This window comes from Rousettus aegyptiacus, unplaced genomic scaffold, assembly GCF_014176215.1.
Source record: "Rousettus aegyptiacus isolate mRouAeg1 unplaced genomic scaffold, mRouAeg1.p scaffold_m13_p_17, whole genome shotgun sequence".
NCBI classification, from domain to species: domain Eukaryota; kingdom Metazoa; phylum Chordata; class Mammalia; order Chiroptera; family Pteropodidae; genus Rousettus; species Rousettus aegyptiacus.
This window is the reverse complement of record NW_023416292.1, coordinates 23798732-23820431: the sequence shown is the minus strand read 5'-3', so window position 1 is coordinate 23820431 and position 21700 is coordinate 23798732. Positions and strand designations below refer to the sequence as shown.

The following is a 21700-nucleotide window of genomic DNA, read 5'->3' as shown; positions in this document are numbered from 1 at the left end:
CCCCTTTAGTGCCTTCGCTAATCAAAGGAACTTTAAAATAGAAACTGATTTTTATTTCAGAAGAGTGACTGGGATAAATGTTCAAGCCTCTTCGCCTTTATTTGACCCCAAACAGTCGCGTTTTGTCTTGTAATGTTTTCATCATGTGCATATATGGAAAAGGGAAAGGAGTATTCCAATTACAAAGCATCTGGAGTTTCTCAGACTTTAAGTGATATTCCTCAAATCCCTTTCTCTCCAAAGAAAATTGAGAGGAAACAATAAAGGTCATCCTCCAAAAGATAACATCAGAGAAAAGACTGACAGGCCGGATGGACCACCTGACAGCGTTATCAAGCGCCCACACCTGGGCGCTTCCCGTATGCCAGGACCAATGAGGCCGCGAGTCCCACTCTGACCTTGGCACGTCCAAGTGTCTGAACTCACTTTGAGCCAGTGTCTGAACTCACTTCGAGCTAAAATTTTCGCCATAACTTAACCCTGATAGTCATCAGAACAGATGGCAGAGCTCTTACAAATGCAGGAAGTTCCTAAATGACAGCGAAACGCTCAGGAAATTGTTTCTTTACACAAAGGAGTTCCCGAGCTGTGACAGGGGCGGGCAACGTTACTTCTGTCCTTAGTGGAGCTCGAGCTTACCACGACCTCATAGGACAGGTTCTCAAGACTGCTCCGCAGACAAGACGAGTGGCAAGGCACAGCGCAGAAGGAAAACAAGCAGCAGCTCGCTTTTTTGAAAACGTGGGTGGCTCTGAAAAGAGCCTTTGGGTTAGAGGTGCCTGCACAGGCACTTACTTGGCGCTGGTGTACTTGGTGACAGCCTTGGTGCCCTCGGACACGGCGTGCTTGGCCAGCTCCCCGGGCAGCAGCAGGCGCACGGCCGTCTGGATCTCCCGCGACGTGATGGTCGAGCGCTTGTTGTAGTGCGCCAGGCGCGACGCCTCGCCCGCGATGCGCTCGAAGATGTCGTTGACGAACGAGTTCATGATGCCCATGGCCTTGGACGAGATGCCCGTGTCGGGGTGCACCTGCTTCAGCACCTTGTACACGTACACCGAGTAGCTCTCCTTGCGGCTGCGCTTGCGCTTCTTGCCGTCCTTCTTCTGCGCCTTGGTCACCGCCTTCTTGGAGCCCTTCTTCGGGGCGGGCGCCGACTTGGCGGGCTCGGGCATGGTCGGCAGGAGCCGCGCGGGACGACACGGGCCACCACAGCGAGGACGAGTGGGACGAGTGCGGGCGCCCTCGGTTCGCAGCCTCTTAAAGGACGCGCTGAATAAGGTCGCGTCCGATTGGTGGCGAATCCTGGCCACGTCACCGGTCGTCGTCGTCCAGTCGATCAGGCGTCTTTCGAACGCAGGAGTCCATTGGCTTCGGTGAAAGCGCTTGCGTCTGGGCCAATGGCGCGCGTTCGCTTTCGCGCCCGGCACCGACTATAAAGAGCGCGGCTGCGGGCGGCCGAGCCAGAGCTCAGTCGGGCGAGCGGCGTCCTGCATCATGTCGGGCCGCGGGAAGCAGGGCGGCAAGGCGCGCGCCAAGGCCAAGACGCGCTCGTCGCGGGCCGGGCTGCAGTTCCCCGTGGGCCGCGTGCACCGCCTGCTCCGCAAGGGCAACTACGCCGAGCGCGTGGGCGCCGGCGCGCCCGTGTACCTGGCGGCCGTGCTGGAGTACCTGACGGCCGAGATCCTGGAGCTGGCGGGCAACGCGGCGCGCGACAACAAGAAGACGCGCATCATCCCGCGCCACCTGCAGCTGGCCATCCGCAACGACGAGGAGCTCAACAAGCTGCTGGGCAAGGTGACGATCGCGCAGGGCGGCGTGCTGCCCAACATCCAGGCCGTGCTGCTGCCCAAGAAGACCGAGAGCCACCACAAGGCCAAGGGCAAGTGAACCAACTGGAACTTCAGCGCCTGCAGCTAACAACTTTTGACTTAACCCCAAAGGCTCTTTTCAGAGCCACCCACACCTTCCCCAAAAGGGCTGCACGGTCATTATTTTAGCTAATCGAAAGTGATATACCGCAGGTGGTCAGTAGGTGTCGCTACTTAACGCAAACAGTAAACTAACCATCAACTTGAAAGTTACAATAAAGTTAACATCGGCCAAGTAAAAGGGATAGATACTTTGTGTCACAAGTAATTAGGGTAATCAGTGCCCCTGGCCTCAGGGTTAAACCGTGAGGAAAGGATGGAAAAAAACACTTGGTTAAAGGTGAACATTTAGATGCAAATGGATTTAGTGCCCTACCCGGCAATAAAACCATCCCCAGTCTGTTGAAAGGATTTGTTTTGTATCTTAATGGATACCACCTGCATTCAGCCCAGCTCCCACTAGGCCTAGGGGAGATCTGTTTTAAACAGGTCAATCCTTTATGGCTTTATGGCCACAAGGTTTTTGTCATCTGAACATTGCAAATTATTCTAAATATCCAGTCTACGAGCTTTGAACAAAGGAATGGTATATCCTGATTTACATTTCTTTGAAAGTTCACTAAAGCAATTAATTTTGGTGAAACTTTAGAAGTAAAGATGTTAATTAGGAAGGTATTGCAGTGGTCTTTTTGAGAGGTAATGGTGGCCTGGCCTCACTTGCAGGATAGACAACGGTTAGGTGTAGGGGTTAGGTTTAGGATGTATTTTGCAAATGTGACTAAAACTTTGTTGACGAATTGCGTGTGCACTGGCTGTGTAGGAGAGGTATACATGACATACTCAGGAAAACTGAGTGAGCTCCCATAAATGACCCTAGCCTCCACCGTATTTACCATCTTCAGCCAGACAAGAGGAAGAAAGGGATGGAGTGGGCAAATGGAGGGCAATTATGACAGGATACCAGGAAAAGGGAGATGAACAGGGTAGGTTTTGTTTACAGATTGAGCAGATACCTCCTCTTGATGAGATTCTCCAGTGAGTGGTCCCCTCTTCCAGGTGGAGGAGGGTTGGGATAAGAGGGAGACATTTATTAATGGAGACGTTCCTTACAGATGTAAATGTCTCTTACAAAAAGCAACTTCTACTTTTTTTTTCAGAGATTTCTCTTATATCTGCTGTTTCCCCAAAATAATCAGCTCAAAATAACCCTCCAGTCAAAGAGGGGCAGTGTGGGGTGGCAATTTCTGTCTCCCTTCAACTGTAAAAGAATGTGAAGACACAAGGAAAATACCTTGATTTTAACTAAGTATATCTTAATATATTAAGCCATTTAGTACATTAGAAACCAGCTCAACTACCATTACATTTTTATAAAATTGCATGTTTATAGAAAAATAGAAACCTCAATTTCAGGAACCACAAAGAGTCTGACGAACTTTCCAGATGTCCACCCATTGCCAACCTTGTTTCACTACTTTCTAGGCAAAAACTCATGAAATCAGATTGGAGGGAGGGCTACCGGTTGGTGGGAATTTTACTGATTTTTAAAGTAGTGAAGAGTATAAAATGTATTCCAGTTAATGTTGGAGAAATAGAATTAAAAACAAAAATACTTTATTTCCCTTGCATTTAAGTTTTCTATTTGTACACCACTTTGAAATTAATTGCCTTTGTAATTAAAGAAAGTTCTTTTTGATTTTTTAAGATGTTATCTAGAAAACACACTGTTGAGATACATAACTAGGTTGGTGGAGGGATTTAGTAATTTTTAGGATAGGAGGACAAAGTATTTCAAATATAAATGTATTCTAATGCATAGATTTAACACGGTTTTTACCTTTGTACTAAAAGAAATGGGCGCAATGAAGTAAAATCCTTCGTAATGTACTGGAAGACCTTAAAATTCTCTATTCGTCCATCTTGTTCTATTTCGGGGAACTTGGTACGCAGCTCGTATTTCCTCTCCCTGTATATTGAGAAAAACAATGCAAAATCGTAGTGTGCAAATACTGTTAAAGAAAATACATGTATATATAGAGAGAAAAAAATGTTTTCTTCTCTTTGGTTTTATGTTATTAAAGTGTCGCTGTTTGATGAGGATGAGGCACGAAACGCATTAAAAGAGAAAGGGGGCAAAAATAGAATAAGAGCTAAGCGTTAAAAAGAAATGACTGAAAGAGAACAAAGGAGCAAGCAGTCCCGGCCGGTTCCGCCTTTAGGTCTGCAACCCAGAGTGACTTCCGGCTGCAGCTCCTGAGGTTTTCACTCCGGTCCGCCGTGACCGCCTATAAAGCGGAGCTGTGGCTCCCCACCCAGCAGTTCTGCTCTCTGTCCTCCAGCATCATGTCTGGTCGGGGTAAAGGCGGGAAGGGTCTCGGCAAGGGCGGCGCCAAGCGCCACCGCAAGGTGCTGCGCGACAACATCCAGGGCATCACCAAGCCCGCCATCCGGCGCCTGGCGCGGCGCGGCGGCGTCAAGCGCATCTCCGGGCTCATCTACGAGGAGACCCGCGGGGTGCTCAAGGTCTTCCTGGAGAACGTGATCCGGGACGCCGTCACCTACACGGAGCACGCCAAGCGCAAGACGGTCACGGCCATGGACGTGGTGTACGCGCTTAAGCGCCAGGGCCGCACTCTCTACGGCTTCGGGGGCTGAGTCCGAACCCCAGCTCGCTTTCTGCAGCAAAACCAAAGGCCCTTTTCAGGGCCCCCAAGTTTTCATTTAAAGAGCTTAGGTGTTATCAAGTGTTTAGCTGGAGCCGTTGTCGAGAATTTGGAGCAGTTTGCTAGGTTAGTAATTCCATGTTTCCAACTGAGGGTATACCCGGGGTACATCACTCGTCCACTGGCCAGGTTTGTCCAGGCCGGCCTGGGTGCTCTTACCCCCACTTTCCGGCTGTGGTTGGTGCTGCCCGCTCCTTGGCCGGGCCTGCGTGGCGCCTGTACCTGGAGGCGGCCTCCCGGCACCCCAGTCCCCCGTCACCGCCCCGCCGGACGTCAGCAAAGCCCTGCGTGTCCTATGAAACACCCTGAGAAAAGCCGTTTCAGGCTCGCAGTGTGGCCGAGCGCTCCTCTGCCACCTTGGAAAACATGCATCTTTACAGTTAACTGGTTAGTAAAAAAGCCTTTTTAAGTGAGGGGCAAACACGCCTTTGCGTCATAGCGATAAGAAACGCTGTTCGGGCAGCAGTGAGGGTGGACAGAGAGCCCAAGCGTTGCGACCCGGAGACAAAGGCCAGGGGTGTGTATGACAAAGGGAAGGGGCAATTCGATACAAGTAGGCACGGTCCGGAAATCTAAGAGTGAGGCTGACTCCAGCAGTGGTTTTAATTTTCAGTCAGGTGGCGGTAAGTCCAATTCGATATGTGCCCACTTGTTATCTTTGCAAACAGTCCTTTGGGACACCATGTTCCCCTGCACCCAGTCCCGTGGTTACTTTGCCAATGCGTTCCAACTATTGAGGCCTAAGACACTCGGCAGCTGCCCTGGGATGGCAGCTCTGGCTCCTTTTTAAAGTGGCTCCATTTATACTTTTGTTTACAAACCACTAGAGCACATTCGGGGCTGTATTCAGAATCTTTCTAATATACGTACTTCCTTTCCTACATCTGCCCTTGGGTACTACTTTAAATACTTATCAGGTACACAAAAGGTGCTACTGAAACCATACAACTTAAGAAATTAAGGAATACCACTTAAATTAAATGTTACCACTTTAATTAATTCAAATGCGGTTAATCACTCCGTACGTCCGGTCTCCACGGCACACCTTGAAATTCACCAATGTCCTGACTTTGGTGTTTGCTATTTCCATGTTTGCTCTTTTTTAACTTTGGACGCATATACCCCTAAACAGTATATAGCACCATTCCACACGTTTTAAAAACTTGAATATATTTTTGAACCTATCTTTATGAAACGCTTGTTTTTGTACATTTGTTTTTGAAGTTAATCACGTTGAAACGTGTAACGCATTTATTTTTGTTATGTTTTGTAGTGTGCCAATGGTACATCACTTAAATATTCATTTCTGTTGAAAATTTAAATTTATTTATTCTCACCCCCCATCGCAAATGGCGCCGCGACAGACATCGTACACAGCTGAGTGTTTTCTCTGCTTACAGATCCAGGCAGGGAGCTGCTGGTAATAGGCCATGTGCATATTCGACATGAAGAGAAATGAGCAATCTGTTTTCCAAGTTGTGTTTTTTTATTTTACACTCTCATATTCCCCCAGTATTGAGTGCTTGTTACTTTGTCTTCAACATTTTGCAGATGTTGGATGGACTACAGTTTTTGCCAGTCTAAGGATTTGCTAAATGGTGTCTCTGTGTATTTAAGTTACATTTCTCTGATTACAGTATAGTTGCTATTTCATGGGATATTTTGGCTGTTGGGGAGTACTCTTTCCATCCGTTCCCTCTGGGAACAGCCTCTTCATATAATTTGTCCATTATTTTTTTTTACTTCCTGAGATTTATTTATGATTTGTAAGTATTCTTTATATATTTTAGCTTTTAATATCTTGTCAGCAGGCAAGAACATAGTCTGTTATCTTCTGGTTTGCTTTGTTCTTAAATGTTATTGATATCTTTAGATGCACAAAAATTAATTTTAGTAATGTTCTATTTATATTTCTCAGTTTGCAAACGCTTTTTGATATAGGATTTATTTCCCTTTTCTTCAATTCCTCAGAAACCTGCGGGCATCAGTGGACAAAATGTTTCATATTTGACTTGAAGTAGTAAGGCTTTTCTGAAAAAGCTGGTAACAGATAAATCTTCCTATTCTCATAGTAAGAATAATTAGCAGAATGACAAACATTTGCAAGGCACTATGACAGACAAAAGAGTGAAGAGGACATCATGCCTAAGATACACTGAAAGTTTACTCAAATTTGTGCTAAATGCTTTGCAGGGATTATCTCATGTCATATTCATATGAGATGCGTTTAGTGTCCTGATTTTAAAATGGCAAAATAGAGGCACTGACAGCCTAGTCAAATAACCAGGTCACAGCTACGTTACAGGCTCCAGCCCAAACCTGCGATGCTCTTCACCAGTCTCTCAGTCTACAGAGAGGCCATCACAGAGTGGGCAGGGAGTGCTCCTGGTCCTGAAATGGAGGATTCTGGCAACTGCGTCAGGAAGGGCACGAGATCCGCCTGTGGCTATCCAGTCTGATTCTATCGCTCCGATCGCTTCTACGATCGCTCAGGTCGTGAGCCTAGGAAGTCGCTTTTATTCTCACTGCATCCACATGGACGTTTCCTTTCTCTGGAGAGCACAGCGTTAAACCGTGAGAGGGGCCATCAAGCTCAGATCGATGTCCTCTCCTAAAATAGGGAAACGTGCAGGCTTTTAAACAGCTGCCTCACACTCAGAGGCCGAACAAGATTCTGGCTCTTACTGAACTGCCCTCATCTCCGCCGCCCCCCCCATTAAACCACCTGTGTTTTCTCTCCAGCCTCATAGATTTACCTGAATTTAAACACTAGGAACTCGGGCACTTGATCTCTTTTCGTGAATACTCATATTCTCTGCTCAGGAGAAGAGCCATGCTTCTCACTTTTGCCTGGCATCCTTCATCCCTCCCTGGTGGTCTGACACTGTCCAGACCCCAAAATGGGCTGGGGACACCAAAATTTGTTTTAAAAGAAAGTGTATCATCATGCCAACTTAAAGCCGCTCCCTGCCCCCAAACAAAATTCTTCTAATAGTCATACCACCTAAATAGACGGGGTAACTGCAGAGCCAATAGGCTGGCACTTGAAAAGTGACTGTAGGCCAGACTTACTGGCAAATAAACATAACTGAGATGGAGGAAAAGGATGTGTAACACGCCGGCTCTTAGAGTTTAAGCAGGAAGCCACTCGAGAAGCACTCAGCTGCAGGGGCCGCTTTCATGGCAGAGCCAGGAACTACTGTGCACACACACACTCACACCCTTGAACATGCCTTGTCGTTTTAGCAACCATGTGATTGTATTAGAGGCGCTTGTAAGGACATCCGGGTTCCTTCTAGCTAAAGACGGTCACCAGCTCAGGTTTTACCCAGTGTGCTGGAATTCTCATGACCACCTCGAAGTCATCGCCCGTGTCAAGGCATAGGCGCACGACGTGTCCACAGCTCTAATGCTGACAACTTAGTGGCTCTGAAAAGAGCCTTTGGGTTAGAGGTGCCTGCACAGGCACTTACTTGGCGCTGGTGTACTTGGTGACGGCCTTGGTGCCCTCGGACACGGCGTGCTTGGCCAGCTCCCCGGGCAGGAGCAGGCGCACGGCCGTCTGGATCTCCCGCGACGTGATGGTCGAGCGCTTGTTGTAGTGCGCCAGGCGCGACGCCTCGCCCGCGATGCGCTCGAAGATGTCGTTGACGAACGAGTTCATGATGCCCATGGCCTTGGACGAGATGCCCGTGTCGGGGTGCACCTGCTTCAGCACCTTGTACACGTACACCGAGTAGCTCTCCTTGCGGCTGCGCTTGCGCTTCTTGCCGTCCTTCTTCTGCGCTTTGGTCACCGCCTTCTTGGAGCCCTTCTTCGGGGCGGGCGCCGACTTGGCGGGCTCGGGCATGGTCGGGAGGACAGGAAACGCGGAGACAAAAGATTCAAGGAAACAGTGTGAGCAGGGCACGGCGTGTCCTTTTTATATAGAACCTCGCATGCAAATAAGGTGATAAAGTAAAGTCCTGTATCTGATTGGAGGCTGTTGAGTGTAACGTCAAAAAATTAGCCCTGCCCAATCAGAACGCAGGAATCCCAAATTTGCATTTACACTGTTCAGGGTGAAGCTGCCATTTTCGCGCCCAAAAAGGTTCCTAAGATGCTCCACCCCTGCCCTCGATTTACTCAGTGAAATTCTCAGCTCGGCATGTCGGGCCGCGGGAAGCAGGGCGGCAAGGCGCGCGCCAAGGCCAAGACGCGCTCCTCACGGGCCGGGCTGCAGTTCCCCGTGGGCCGCGTGCACCGCCTGCTCCGCAAGAGCAACTACGCCGAGCGCGTGGGCGCCGGCGCGCCCGTGTACCTGGCGGCCGTGCTGGAGTACCTGACGGCCGAGATCCTGGAGCTGGCGGGCAACGCGGCGCGCGACAACAAGAAGACGCGCATCATCCCGCGCCACCTGCAGCTGGCCATCCGCAACGACTAGGAGCTCAACAAGCTGCTGGGCAAGGTGACGATCGCGCAGGGCGGCGTGCTGCCCAACATCCAGGCCGTGCTGCTGCCCAAGAAGACCGAGAGCCATCACAAGGCCAAATGAGCGAGTTTAGGGACGCGGAAGACAAAGGCTCTTTTCAGAGCCACCTACCCTGCCAGAAAGCTGGCACACAGCCCACTTTTTAATTTTATGGTGATCTCTGTTAGGAAGTGCTTTTCGCCTCCAGAGAGGGTGTGGAACAGCTCTGGTCTTGAAAATAGTCTGCCCTTAAAGGATGACCTGCCGAGGAACAGCGGCCAGTGTGTCCAGAACCCCCTTGATGAGAACTCCCTGATGAAATCAGGCCGGCAAGTTACTGAACCCACTTTATAATTTCCAAGGTAACCCATTGTGGTGTTCTCAAGTTGCACTGATATTCAAAAATAAATGTAACAATTCTCAGTACAGAGAAGGTCCTGGAAAATAAAAGCCTGATTAGGTCATCTAGTTCTAATGGTCAAGTTCTTAAAATTCTATTCTTGGTTTGCATTTGCATTTTCTTTAGGCCTAAAGTTCAGTGAGAATTAGATGCATTAATTTAAAGTATACGGAAGTGTCTGAGTCTCATACTTGTACACTTCGGAATACACACGCTCATTTCATGCATTCTTGTATCAACTCGGGATAGCACGGTGAAAGCCCAGGAAACCTGCCCCCGGGGTTCCCAGGTGAGGAGGCCCCAAAACACACCCGGGGATGTGTGTTGCCAGGGGTGTCAGGCACGCTGGCTCAGGTGTGCGCAACCTGAGGAAATAGATAAGCATGGACCAAAATGGGGCTACTATTTTAATTAGTAAGTGAAGGTAACCTCTTTAAAGGTGTTACCTGGTCAGAAACCTACATAAATTGAAAAGAAATTAGACTGGCAAGTAGAGGGGCCTGAAAATGCAAAGGCCTGGAGGCATTTGGCCTTTCTCGGGAGGTCAGGAGTGTAGAATCCTCATGTGGAATTAGTGGTCTTATAAGAAGAAGTGACCAGCGCATTCCCCCCTTTTTCGAGCCCACAGGAAAGAAATCATGTGAGCGCACAGCGAGATGGTGACACCTGCAAACCGGGAAGCAGACCTTCACCAGACAGTGAATCTGCCTACACCTCGGTCTTGGTCGGCTGTCCCGGACTCCAGAGCGTGAGCAATAAATGTGTGTTGTTTAAGCCCCCCATCTATGGTATTTGTCACAGCACTCCGCACTGAGTAAGACAAGAAAGAGTGTTATTCAATCAGATTCTCAATTTGTAACCAGTAAAGCTACAAATCAGGACACTAACCACCTCAACACAGAAGCCACACATAACTGTCCTCGCTTAACTACCCGGCCTTATGTGCTTTAGTCTGTGGTGTGTGAAGACTTGGGCGAGCTTGTTAAAGGGAGATGTTGAAAGATTTTAGTGGGAGAGTTTCATCAGATCTGCATTGTGGAAGAACAAAATTTGGCTAAGTACATTCGAAGGTCTAATTGGCTTTTTAAAGCAGTTCATGAATCAGGACGGGAAGGGCACTCAGTGGCGGCACGGAAACGGGAGGTTTCAGAGGCAGGACAGTGGGCACAAGGGCGCTACCAGCAAAAGAGAAGCAAGGAGTGTTTGAGCCGGACATCTTCTGCAGGGCGACAACTTCAAGGGATTTAACAAATGGGTCACCTCTCCTTCCTATGGAGGGTGAAGAGGGTCCATGTGACAGGTTGCCTCATTGGTGTTGACCAGAACATTCCAGGTGGTTAAGACTGTGTTTCTGAGAGAAGCCGAACTACAATTAAACCAGATATTAAGTCTAGGTTGGTACCGTCGATTTAAAGAATCCAAACTTGTAGAGAATTTTTATGAGTTCATTTGATCCAAAACTGAAAACATGTCCTGGGAAGCAAGATCTCAGATACTCCAGAGAACGGCAGCTCTGCAGTCCCCTTCTGCGTTTGGAGTGAGCGCGGGAAGGTCAGAGGTCACATGGCCCTGCGGAAAACGAGGTGCTGGCCGCTGGGGAGGCCGCGGGCTCCTGGGAGGGTGGCTGCACTCTGAGGGGCCTGACAAGGAGGTTGCTCCTGGGAGTGTGACCTACATGCACACAGACGGTGGGCCGGGCTGCCCTAAGGCAGAGATAAACTTTAGAGTATTTCTGTCTGCCTGGATCACTCCAGGCCGATGGCTCTTCTGTGTCATAAAGCCTAAGTAGCAGGACATCTGCACGTCAAGGAGGCCCTACTGAAAACTGGCAGGCTTACACGTTGGCTGGTAGCTGCAGAGGACACACCAGGGCCCCAGGACAAGAGGCGCACTCGGGCTGGGCGAGATTCCCGCCCCTGTCTCCAGCCTCTTCGGTCTCCATCCAGAGAGCCTTAGCAGGGGCAGGGGAACCGGCGGGAAGCGGCTGGACATGAGAAGCAGCTGTACTGCCCGGGTTCCGCAGGGCGGTGGCCGGGGCGGGCGGATGCCGCCCACAAAGCGCCGTGCTCTGAGAACACACGAAGGGCGCCGCATCGCCCTCGGCCCGCGGACGGCGACAGCTCAAAAAAGTCTTCTGTCCCCTTTGTCACGTTTTCGGCAGCTTCCCGGGAGTCTCGGAGAGGCGATGTCGGCTTCGATTCCCGAAATCCCCCTCCCCCTCTAGGGCTGAAGTAGCGGCCACCCTTCCCCGGTCCCGACGGGGGTTCTGAGCGCACACGGACCAGCGTCCGCGGGCCGGTCCGACCCGTCCCCGCGCCCGCCGCCGCCCGCTTCGCTCGCGCCCCGTGGCTTCGGGTCTCTCTTTCGTGTGTGTCGTTTCTGCTCATTTCACATGGGTGAGCACAGGGACCAGGGATGCACTGACCCAGAGGGACCGGGTCCTGACAATTCTTTGGCTCCCGGTGAGTGGGGGACCCGGCCGTGGCGCCGAGACGCAAGGCTGAGCTTGCAGCTCTCCGGCCCCGGCTGGCGGCGCCGCGACCCCCGAGAGGACGGAGATGCCGCGGGGCGGGCCGGGGCTCACGGCGCCAGGCCCGGCCTGTCGACTGTCCCGTTTTCAGTGCGGCAGCGCTGCCACCAAACGCGTCCGGGCCGGGATTGGAAGCAAAAGTAGCCGCTGTTCCCGGCGGTAACGGAGCGCGAGCGGCGCTGGTTCCACTGGGGATCGAACCCAGGACCTTCTGCGTGTAAAGCAGACGTGCTAACCGCTGCACCATGGAACCACGAGCTCCCGCGCCGGCGTTTGTGAGTAAATAGACCCGAAAAGGTTTATAATTATTCCCCTTGGAGATGCTGGGGGTTCTTTTGGTGGCAGGTTACACTTTTCGTGCATCTCACTAGTGCACAAACTTGAAATATCCTCAAGTAGAGTCATTTGAAAACACACGAGAAAAAACGACCTAAAACCGCATTCTCGATCACTGCCCCTTTGAACACTTCTACCCTAATCTATATTAGTCCACTTACTCAAAGGCTGTGTCTGCAGAGCGTCTGCCTCTCCGTGTGCCAAGCGCTGCAGACGGAGCGGTGCCTGGGCGTCCACGCCCCTGTGCACGCACCTCGCACTGCTGCGCAGGTGCAACCTGCAGCCAGGAACAGGTGCCGACCACGCGCACCTCCACAAACAGAGTCAGCGGCGCTCTAACTTGCGACTGCTAAAGCAACCTAGGATATTTGTGCATTAAGATGGGAGGCAAAAAAAAAAAAAAAAAAAAGTTTTCAGTTCAGAGCATGCCATTCCAAAATATGCCTCTGATATACTGATTATTTTGAGTTAAGGCACTTGAAAATAACATGCAAAAAAAAAAAAAAAGGCATTGTGACCCTCCTTTTTCTTCCTAAATTCCCATGTGAAAGGTACCTTACTGTACTAGGAGGAAGTAACATTCTTATCACCAGACACAGGAAGTCGAGGCTGATAGAAATCAGGACAAAAAAAAAAAAACAACCCTTTTAAAACTAATACTTCTCTCCCTAGTCGCTTTTCCACAATTCACTGCGGAGCCCCAACCTGTTGATCTTGTCGCGTTTTCACAGCGTTGCTCCGACCTAGTGTATAAGTGCTGCTTCTTTGATTCTTCATTTTTCTTGTGATGGCTCCCAGGTTACATGGAAAAATGAATAAAATGTGTATGTTTTTCTCCTATTAATCTGTTTTATGTCAATTAAATTCTAGGCCCAGATATAGACCCTAAGAGGGTAAAAGGGAAATTTTACCTCCCCTGCACTACCTCTTCCCCCCCAAACCACCACATGACACAATATTGGTTTCACGAGTCTTCAAACTCTGGGGCCAGCATTCCAGAGCCTTTGCAAAGAGTCAGGAGCCTTTATCTTGTCCAGGGTAACTTTGATGTATCTTAAAGTCATAATGCTTTTTTAAATGCATAAGAATATATACTATACCAATTATGTAAATTTATAATATATGTGCACAAATCAAAAATGTCAACTTTGTGAAAGGTATGATCAAAATGACACAATAAACAAATTAGAAATGGCAGCAGGACATGGGAACAAAGGGGATAAATACATCCTCCACTTGGTTTTATGATCCTTGAGGACAGGGACCAAGTCGTTTTAACCCAGCAGCTCCCTGAGCAGAAGAAGGCTATGCCTGATCAACGGTGCATCCTGCCCAACCCCCGCCGGGCAGCAGATGGGCTAGGCCCGAATTGTCCTTGAAAGAGAGGGCCTGGCTGCTCCTGGTTTGGGCGAGCTGGGGGTGGGCGGCTGTGAACCTCCTCTGCGTCTATTTGTCCTCATCCTGGTTTGCTTTCTTGTGCAGGTTAGATACGATTGGAGCATGGGTGTCCTGCTCATGGGCCATGAGTAGCTCAGAAGGTGACACCATGGGCTGTCACCTGGTGGTAAGAGAATTGATTATTATATCCCCCCTTCTGTGCTTGGGGGTGGGGGCAAATTTTTAAAACGTGCTTTCTTTAACTCTCTCTAGCACACACATTTTATAGAAGTTGTCTGGCTTATTCCCTGTTCTATCTCCAACACCTAGAAAATTATCTGAACTAAAGTAGTAGTGGCTCAATATTTGTGGACAGACTTACCTAATTAACAGTTAAAATGTGTTGCAATATTCAATATTTCCTCTAGAGGGAGACAGTCACCATGAAATAGAAATTTCATTCACTTCCATTTACAATCATTTTTTAAAAACTTGAGTGAAGAATGCATTTTTTTAAATATTGATGTTTCTGCTTTAGGATTAGTTCAGAAACAGAAACGGGTTCTTTCTGTCACAAAAATCAAGATTTTGGCAAATTGCTACATTTGACCCAAAAAACTTATAAATATGATATAACAGAACATTCTTACTAAAGGGGGCCCTGTGGCTTAGCTGGTCAAAGCGCCTGTCTAGTAAACAGGAGATCCTGGGTTCGAATCCCAGCGGGGCCTTATTGTTTGGTTTTGTATTTTCTATAGTTGGATCTGTGCTGAGGTAACCCTGTATCGAATTGTTATTCTAATTGTGGAGGGTATCCTGCCATATAATTGCAATACAATATGAGAGACTGGCATGAAGGGAGAAACAAACAAGGTTTCTGTAGTTGATAGAAAGCCATGGGTTTCAAAGGCAAGGGAAAAGTAAAAATAAGTGAATGAGACTACATCAAACTAAAGAGCTTCTGCACAGCAAAGAAACCATCAATGATAAAAAAAAGGCAACCGTGTAAACGGGAGAAGATATTTGCCAACAATACCTTTAATAAGGGCCTAATATCCAAAATATATGTTTAAAAATTTCATACAACTCGACAACAACAATAAAAAAAAAATCTAATTTTAAAATGAGCAGAGGACCTAGACAGACACTTCTCCCAAGAAGACAAACGAACGGCCAACAGAGATTTGAAAAGATGCTCAACTTCACTAGCTATTAGGAAATGCAAGTCAAAACCACAGTGAGATGCCACCGCACACCTGTTAGAATGGCTATTAACAACAGGACAAGTAACAAATGTTGAAGAAAATGTGGGGGACAAGGAACCCCCATACACTGCTGCTGGGAATGTAAATCAGCGCAGCCACTGTGGAAAACAGGATGGAGGTTCCTTCAGATTTTAATAGAATTACCACATGATGCAGCAATCCTTCTTCTAGGTATCCCCAAAACTTTGAATATATTTATATGTGAAGATGTGTGAACCCTTACGTTCATTGCAGCATTATTTAAAGTGGCCAAGTCATGGAAACAACCTAAGTGTCCTTCAGTAGATGATTAGACTAAGACGATGTGGTACACACATGTATATTACTTGGCCATAAAAAAGTGAAATCTTACCATTTTCAACAACATGAATGTATCTGGAGAGTAACATTCTAAGTGAAATAAGTCGGAAGGAAAGGGACAAGAACCATATAATTTCCCTTGTATGTGGGATGTAAAACCTAAGTAACAAATGAATAAACAAAACGAACAAACTCAGAGACACAGACAACAGAAGAAATGGGGTTTGGGGGTGGCCAAAGAGGGTAAAGGGGGGTCAACCAAATGGTGCCAGAGGGAGACCAGAATTTGGACGGTGAGGACACAATGCAACGTGTAGATAATGCATTATAGAATTGTACGCTTGAACTCATACAATGCATTAATCAATGTCACCCCAATACATTTAATTGCAGAAGAAAAATAAAAAGGAACCGATGGTTCTGCTGGTGGTTAGTAAGACTACGAGATGAGCTGAGCAAAAGTCACCTCGCAGCAACATTTCAGATTCTGTTTTGGAAAGTTCAGTCTCAGATCTCTTAACCTGTGACAGCCAACATTTTTAGCAGTTAAAAAAATGAAAATTCAATCCAGTCGATTTAAAGATCTAATTGGCTTTATTGAACAATTCATGAATCGGGCAGCATCTCACCTAGTAAATACAAAGGTGGAATGAGGGCGGAACAGGGACATTGAAAGAGTGGGTTATGTCAGGCGACATAACCGTCCCTTAGGAGAAGGCAGATGACCTCACTAGTGCCCATCAGGAAATCCCAGACTGATAAGAGATTCCAGTCCCGGGAGAGGCTGAAATTGCAGAGGGCTCAGGCCTTCGTTTTGGTGGTTCAGCTCCAGTGACTGCATTGGGGCCTGTTGTTCCTCTTTAACAGAGCTAAATGACAGAATTTGGTTGCCGGTACCAGGCAAAGGATTAACAAGCCGTGACACTCGGTTTGGCTTCAGACTCATTTTTGTTTTCAAAAACAAGGAAGAGAGCACTGGCAAAATTTACACTCTCACCATTTTGGTTACATACAACCCCTAAGAACTGTCATATTTATGCATCAGTGGAAGATACTCAGTGAAAGGGGAGAAAGTGGAGCTCAATGGCACTTAGGGGAATCACAAACAGATGATCACTTTCTTGAGTCGTAAGTGACGTCGTGGTTCATAAGCGGAAATGGACCCTGCGTAGCACTGGCCTAGGTGCTGGGTTATGGCTGGCGTCCCGCCAGAGTCACCGTATTTTCAGTTAGCGCACGCGGTCCTGCACTCAGCCTGAAACCCGTGCATGCCTCGCTGTAAACGTGTCTTCATCGTCCTCGATCGTTCGTGTCAGTCCTCCCCCTCCACCTCCAAAGAAATGTGAGCGAAGGAATGGCCATGAAGGGTAGCAGATTAGGCGACCCCACAAGATGCCACTTCGGCGTGAGGATTATTGTGAGAGATGGCAGTTGAGAAGAACAAAAGCTCCCTGCCCTCCCCTGTTTGCTCAGAAGCGGGACAAAAATTTAGAGGCCCCTTCTCTCCCCTCCTGCAGAAGAGACAACTTCAGACTCTGTCAGCTAGAATCTAAACAACGAAGTTCACACTAACGAGACTTCATCTCTGCCCTTGGATGCCTAAATCTGCTTTCCGTCTCTGTGTTCGGATGTTAACAGTTTCCACGGTGATAGCGACAGGAATAAAAAGAGCACCGCCCACCGTGGCCCGTACGGGGATCGAACCCGCGACCTTGGCGTTATTAGCACCACGCTCTAACCAACTGAGCTAACCGGCCACTCGGGAAGGACACCCCTAGTTACCTCTTTTAAAGTCGTGTCCAACTAAAATCAACGCTTTCTTTTCTTCTTCTTCTTCTTCTTTTTTTTTTTTTTTTTTTTTTACAAACGATTAAGAAATCTTTTTTTCCGTAAAGGGAAAAAACCAATCCCGGCTACTGTCACAAATGAAAGTGCTTCTCCCGAGACAATTTTATTTTTCTCGAGCTGACCGAGAAGGCGTGGGTGGACGTCCCCGCGCGGGCAAACGAGGACCCGCCCTGCACCGCGCCGCCTCGGCAGCCCCGCGGGCCCCGCGACCGGTCCCCGCGACCGGACCCCGCAGCCGCAGTCAGGGCGCCCGGCTGCGCGCGCGCTCTCGGGTCCGGCGCGGCAGCTCCGGCGTCCGACACGCGGTGGCGCCCGAGTGCGGCGGGCCCGCGGCGCCCGAAGACCGCGCGATCCGCCTGTGCAGCCTGCGACCCCTTCCCGCCTCGAAGATCCAGGACCCCAATCCGCGAGCTGGGACCCCGAGTCAGGGCGGTCGTCTGGGAGGAGCGGGACGCCGGGGTCTCGAGGAGCCGAGGAGCCGAGGCCCGGGCGCGCCCTCCGGGGAAGGAGGCGGAGGCCGTCGCCCCGCGCTGCGCCTCACCCACCTGCAGACCCGCGTCCGCCCGCGAGACGCCGGCCCGGCGCGGATTCCTGCGTCGCCTCCGCCCTCGCGTCTCTGTGGGGCCCCGCGACCCTCCCGCCTCTTCTCTACCTTTCCACACTTCGTTGCAGCTGAAGTTAACGGGCGCAATATACACAGTCGTGGCAGTGCGGACACGACCTGAAGCGCTTACGCTGCATGCGACGGAAAGCGGCCTGTCCGGGCCCCCAGCTCCCACGTCGCGCGCATCCGCTTAAACGGAACAGCCTGTGTTGGCACCCTCCCTTCGTTTCTTTAATTTCGGGAAGTTGTGCGGAACAGAAGTGACTCCATCTTGAAGCTAATCTGCCGTCTTGCCCCCGGAGCGACCCGCGGCCCACGGCTCTGTCGGGGTCCCGGAATGCACCCGGGGGCTCTGTGCCCGTCTCCCAGTCCCCACCGGTTCTTCCCTGGAGCGGGCGTCCTGGACGTCCCCCGACTCCTGGAAGCCGCGACGCAGACCCGCGCCCGCGCCCTAATTCCTTTCCGGGCTCGCAGACCGCGCGGTCTGGGGCGGAAGGCGGCCCCGCCGCATTTCTGTGCCGTCTCGCATTCAGTTAACAAACCGACGGACTGGGCTCGCCTCCCGTTCTTTGTTTGCTCTCTCGGCCCCTTCGGCATTTGGGACCACTTTGCACATATGGCGCTCTCTCGAAACAAGAGTATTATCTCTATCAATGTTTAAGATTGCTAGACAAAAGATATATTTTTGGAAATCAAATGATAAAGAAAATTGTGCATTTTGGTGTCAGCCGCGAAATGAGGATTCCGAGGTCAGGAGATGACAGTGGGCGATCTTGCCGAGAAATGCTGATGTGACAAATTATTCCCAGTGGAGCCTCTAAAGAATATCTTAAATTCTCTCTTGGAAGCTGTGAAGTGTGGAATTCTTAATCCGTGACACCAATAAATTATGGAGAGCAGAGGAGTCTGAATGCAGGCGTCGGAACAAGCCGAATGTGGTGCAGGATTTGGTACTTGGTCTTGCTATTTATCCGTCGTTCGGAACAAGTGGTACAAGTGCATCCATCTCATGCATTACTACTCTAGTGTGCGTTACCTCCTTGGTTCTCTTGTTTTCACTTGTCACCACAGGACTATCTTGTGGTTAAGTTGGCATTTAACCCCTAGGGGAGAGACAAGAGACCATGGAGAGATGTCTGAAACTTGTACAGACAAGGCCTAAAGCCAACCGTAGAACAAAAACACTCCAACAAATCAGACCCCACCCTAAACCTAAAGTAATGCTGGAAGAGTGTGAAGCCAGTTATGCGCTGAAGAAAATTACAATAAAACAAAAATAGCTCAACTCCCACTTAAATTGACTCAACCTCACACATTAATAGCCTAGGAAAATGGACATGCCCGTCTTCAGGTGTCGATACTACTATTTACTTCACCCTCTACAGTCCTATACATTAAGTCTGGCACCTAATGAAAAGTGACGAGACAAGAACCAATGCACTGCTAAGAGAAAAAAAGCAATCGACAGTGAAATTCAGATCTGTCCCACGTGTCGGAACTACCACAAAAGGAATATAAAATATCCACAATCATTACATTAAAGGTGCTAGTGGAAAAAATGGACCACGTATATTAAACGGATGAGAAAATTCAGTATATTGTTGGGAACTTAAAGTCAAATGGATATGCTAAAAATTAAAAACACATACGCATTATAACAGAGATGAATAATACCTGTCATAGGCTATTAGACTCTGTAGAGCTTGGGAAAAAAGTAATGAACTTGAAAGCGGGTCATTAGAAGCTACGCAAGCTGAAACACCAAAAAAGGGGGTAGGGAGATGAAAGAAAGAAAGCGTTGAAAAGTTATGGGTTAATGTCAAATTGTCTAATATATTTGTCCATGGAATCCCAGAAGGTGAAGAGAAAGAAATGGTTACAATGTAGGTACAGATGAGGAATTTCCCCAATTTTAATCACTCTAAAAATAATTGATTACATGAAGCAAAAGTAGTAGTGTCATTAGAGTACACGGAAGCAAGACGTATGACAACAATAACACAAAGTATGGGAGGGAGTATATATACTCTAGCAAGCTGTTCACACAACACAGGAAGCGGCGTAATATTATTTGAAGGTAGACTGGTTAATGGTACAAGTAAATGGGAAACCCGAGGGAAAGCACTAAAGATTGTTTTTTAAAATGTATAAATGATAAGGCAATAGTAGAGATAAAATTAAATCAAGAAAAAGGCTCATATTTCAAAGACCGAAAGAGATAAAAGGAACAAAGAACAAAGCAAACACATAGAAAACAACAAGATAGTAGATTTTTAAGACAAATATGTCAGCAATTACATTACATGTAAATTACCTAAAGCCAGAAATTACAGTTTGTCAGCTTGGAAAAAAGGAAACTAAGACCTAAGTGTATGCCAGACTAGTTGCTTCACTTCAGGCCATGACATTTTGTTTTCAGGTAAAACTCTTCGTTAAAAGCAACCTACCGGGAGTGGGGTTCGAACCCACGTGGACACGCGCCCATTGGATCTTAAGTCCAACGCCTTAACCACTCGGCCATCCCGGTGACGCCCAAGCATCTACCTGTAAGTGTTGCCAGTTTAGAATTAATAGAACTGCTATTTCCTGGAAGATTGTGAAATTAATAAGTTTGTGGGGCATTTGACCCTAACGCAACAAGGGAGATCTTTCAGAACCCTGCACCCCGGTGGTCAAAAGAAAGAGGGCCCAAGTCTACGGCCATGCCACCTTCAACACTCCCGATCTCGTCTGATCTCAGAAGCTAAGCAGGTTCGGGCCTGGTTAGTACTTGGGTGGGAGACCACCTAGGAAGACCAGGTGCTGTAGGCGTTTAAAAGAAGAGAAAGAGCCCAACTCGCCCTGGAAAGACGACTCTTCGGTGATGCCCACTCCACAAAGACTGAGGATCTCTGCTTAAATAAGAAAAAACATCATTCTCTCCTTAAATGAACTTTGGCTTTGGTTTTGTCATCCTCCGAAAACGCCCCTTAGTCAAGTTTAAAAAGACTAAATTTCCTTTTTTGTTTGGATTGTATTTGTCACTAATTTTTCACTCATAAAATTCTTTTGTATTCTATAGTTGTGTGGCCTTTATAAGCACATCGTTTTGTCATGAATGGTGACTGGGCCTTACTTCCTTTATATTGGCGTATTAGATTCGCAAACAAAATTCCAGCTTCTGAAAACACCGACAACCCACACGTATTTGCGAAATGTGGACTTTGTGTTGCGAGCTGTCCTTGGTTCTGAAGATCCAGAAGAAAAGAAAAACATCTGCCCCCTTGGACAGAAATTCTGGTGGAAGCCTCCTGATGATTAAGGAAAAGAATAAAGAAAAAGAGAAAAACGACAGAGAGAAAATGTGCATGGTGCCCGATTGTGATTATTTTAACAGTAAGACGTATCTATTTCAGGCGCCAGAAAGTCGGGGCAGAGGACGGAGGCAGCGGGTGGGTGGAGCGCGAACGGCCACGCGGACTCGGACAAGGAAAGGGTGAGACGGTCGGCGGCCACCGGACGCACGTCTCACCTCCGGCGCCACCTCCACTTTCGTGCCCTCATTCTCTTTACTGAAATTTCTATTTGAAGGCTTTATGCCATTTTTTCCACAAGAAGTTTTTTCTTTTTTTTTCTCTCCTTTATAGAGGAGGACAAAGAAGGCAGGTGACACTGCTGACGATTAAGAAATGAAATAAGAATTTAAACCCAATTTTACATCAGAGAGGCTATGTGCAATGTGTGAGCAGACTGCAGAAAATTTCCTAAAAGGAGTAACCGTGGCCCGTACGGGGATCGAACCCGCGACCTTGGCGTTATTAGCACCACGCTCTAACCAACTGAGCTAACCGGCCGGCCGTCTCTTCTCTGCTTTTGACTTTAAAAAATTAAGAAGTGTTTTTTCGGAGCGAAAGGAGACCTCGCCCGTTTCCAAAGATGACGTCCTTGTCTGGCTCGTTTTAACGGCGACCGAGCAACGTTGCCCCCCGTCCCCACTCCCCCTCCTGCGCTCCCGCGAGA

The 21700-nt window shown here is 48.5% G+C and overlaps 5 protein-coding genes, 5 non-coding genes and 1 pseudogene across 10 annotated transcripts; 5 read left to right on the top strand and 6 right to left on the bottom strand.

The window, feature by feature from the left end:
• Nucleotides 1-214: 214 nt before the first annotated feature.
• Nucleotides 215-1234, bottom strand: LOC107504510 (histone H2B type 1-K). The gene has a single exon (XM_016133761.2). The coding sequence runs from the start codon at nucleotides 1170-1172 to the stop codon at nucleotides 792-794; it is 381 nt and encodes a 126-aa protein (XP_015989247.1). The 5' UTR covers nucleotides 1173-1234; the 3' UTR covers nucleotides 215-791.
• LOC107504498 (histone H2B type 1-K) lies at nucleotides 215-8467 on the bottom strand. The gene is made up of 2 exons (XM_016133743.2): nucleotides 8032-8467; nucleotides 215-762 (listed from the first exon to the last, which is right to left on the bottom strand). The coding sequence occupies exon 1, from the start codon at nucleotides 8439-8441 to the stop codon at nucleotides 8061-8063; it is 381 nt and encodes a 126-aa protein (XP_015989229.1). The 5' UTR covers nucleotides 8442-8467; the 3' UTR covers nucleotides 215-762; nucleotides 8032-8060.
• Nucleotides 1480-2145, top strand: LOC107504229 (histone H2A type 1). The gene has a single exon (XM_016133336.2). It carries the CDS (start codon nucleotides 1495-1497, stop codon nucleotides 1885-1887), a length of 393 nt encoding a protein of 130 aa, XP_015988822.1. The 5' UTR covers nucleotides 1480-1494; the 3' UTR covers nucleotides 1888-2145.
• On the top strand, nucleotides 4191-4579 carry LOC107504539 (histone H4). The gene has a single exon (XM_016133814.2). The coding sequence runs from the start codon at nucleotides 4212-4214 to the stop codon at nucleotides 4521-4523; it is 312 nt and encodes a 103-aa protein (XP_015989300.1). The 5' UTR covers nucleotides 4191-4211; the 3' UTR covers nucleotides 4524-4579.
• A 256-nt stretch (nucleotides 8468-8723) lies between the features above and the next one.
• LOC107504407 (histone H2A type 1-H) lies at nucleotides 8724-9735 on the top strand. The gene is given in 1 exon segment (XM_016133574.2): nucleotides 8724-9735. A coding segment is annotated over 1 exon segment (387 nt). The 5' UTR covers nucleotides 8724-8738; the 3' UTR covers nucleotides 9126-9735.
• A 2416-nt stretch (nucleotides 9736-12151) lies between these two features.
• On the bottom strand, nucleotides 12152-12224 carry TRNAV-UAC. Its single transcript has one exon. It is a non-coding gene; the product is annotated as a tRNA-Val (tRNA).
• Nucleotides 12225-14341: 2117 nt separating this feature from the next.
• TRNAT-AGU lies at nucleotides 14342-14415 on the top strand. The gene has a single exon. It is a non-coding gene; the product is annotated as a tRNA-Thr (tRNA).
• Nucleotides 14416-16932: 2517 nt separating this feature from the next.
• On the bottom strand, nucleotides 16933-17006 carry TRNAI-AAU. Its single transcript has one exon. It is a non-coding gene; the product is annotated as a tRNA-Ile (tRNA).
• A 3139-nt stretch (nucleotides 17007-20145) lies between these two features.
• On the bottom strand, nucleotides 20146-20228 carry TRNAL-UAA. Its single transcript has one exon. It is a non-coding gene; the product is annotated as a tRNA-Leu (tRNA).
• A 165-nt stretch (nucleotides 20229-20393) lies between these two features.
• On the top strand, nucleotides 20394-20512 carry LOC118613192 (annotated as a pseudogene).
• A 948-nt stretch (nucleotides 20513-21460) lies between these two features.
• Nucleotides 21461-21534, bottom strand: TRNAI-AAU. The gene has a single exon. It is a non-coding gene; the product is annotated as a tRNA-Ile (tRNA).
• Nucleotides 21535-21700: the final 166 nt, after the last annotated feature.

What these genes read in the sequence shown, in the direction of transcription:
- LOC107504498 (XM_016133743.2), bottom strand. Translation starts at nt 8,441, where the DNA reads ATGCCCGAGCCCGCCAAGTCGGCGCCCGCCCCGAAGAAGGGCTCCAAG.
- LOC107504539 (XM_016133814.2), top strand. Translation starts at nt 4,212, where the DNA reads ATGTCTGGTCGGGGTAAAGGCGGGAAGGGTCTCGGCAAGGGCGGCGCC.
- LOC107504510 (XM_016133761.2), bottom strand. Translation starts at nt 1,172, where the DNA reads ATGCCCGAGCCCGCCAAGTCGGCGCCCGCCCCGAAGAAGGGCTCCAAG.
- LOC107504229 (XM_016133336.2), top strand. Translation starts at nt 1,495, where the DNA reads ATGTCGGGCCGCGGGAAGCAGGGCGGCAAGGCGCGCGCCAAGGCCAAG.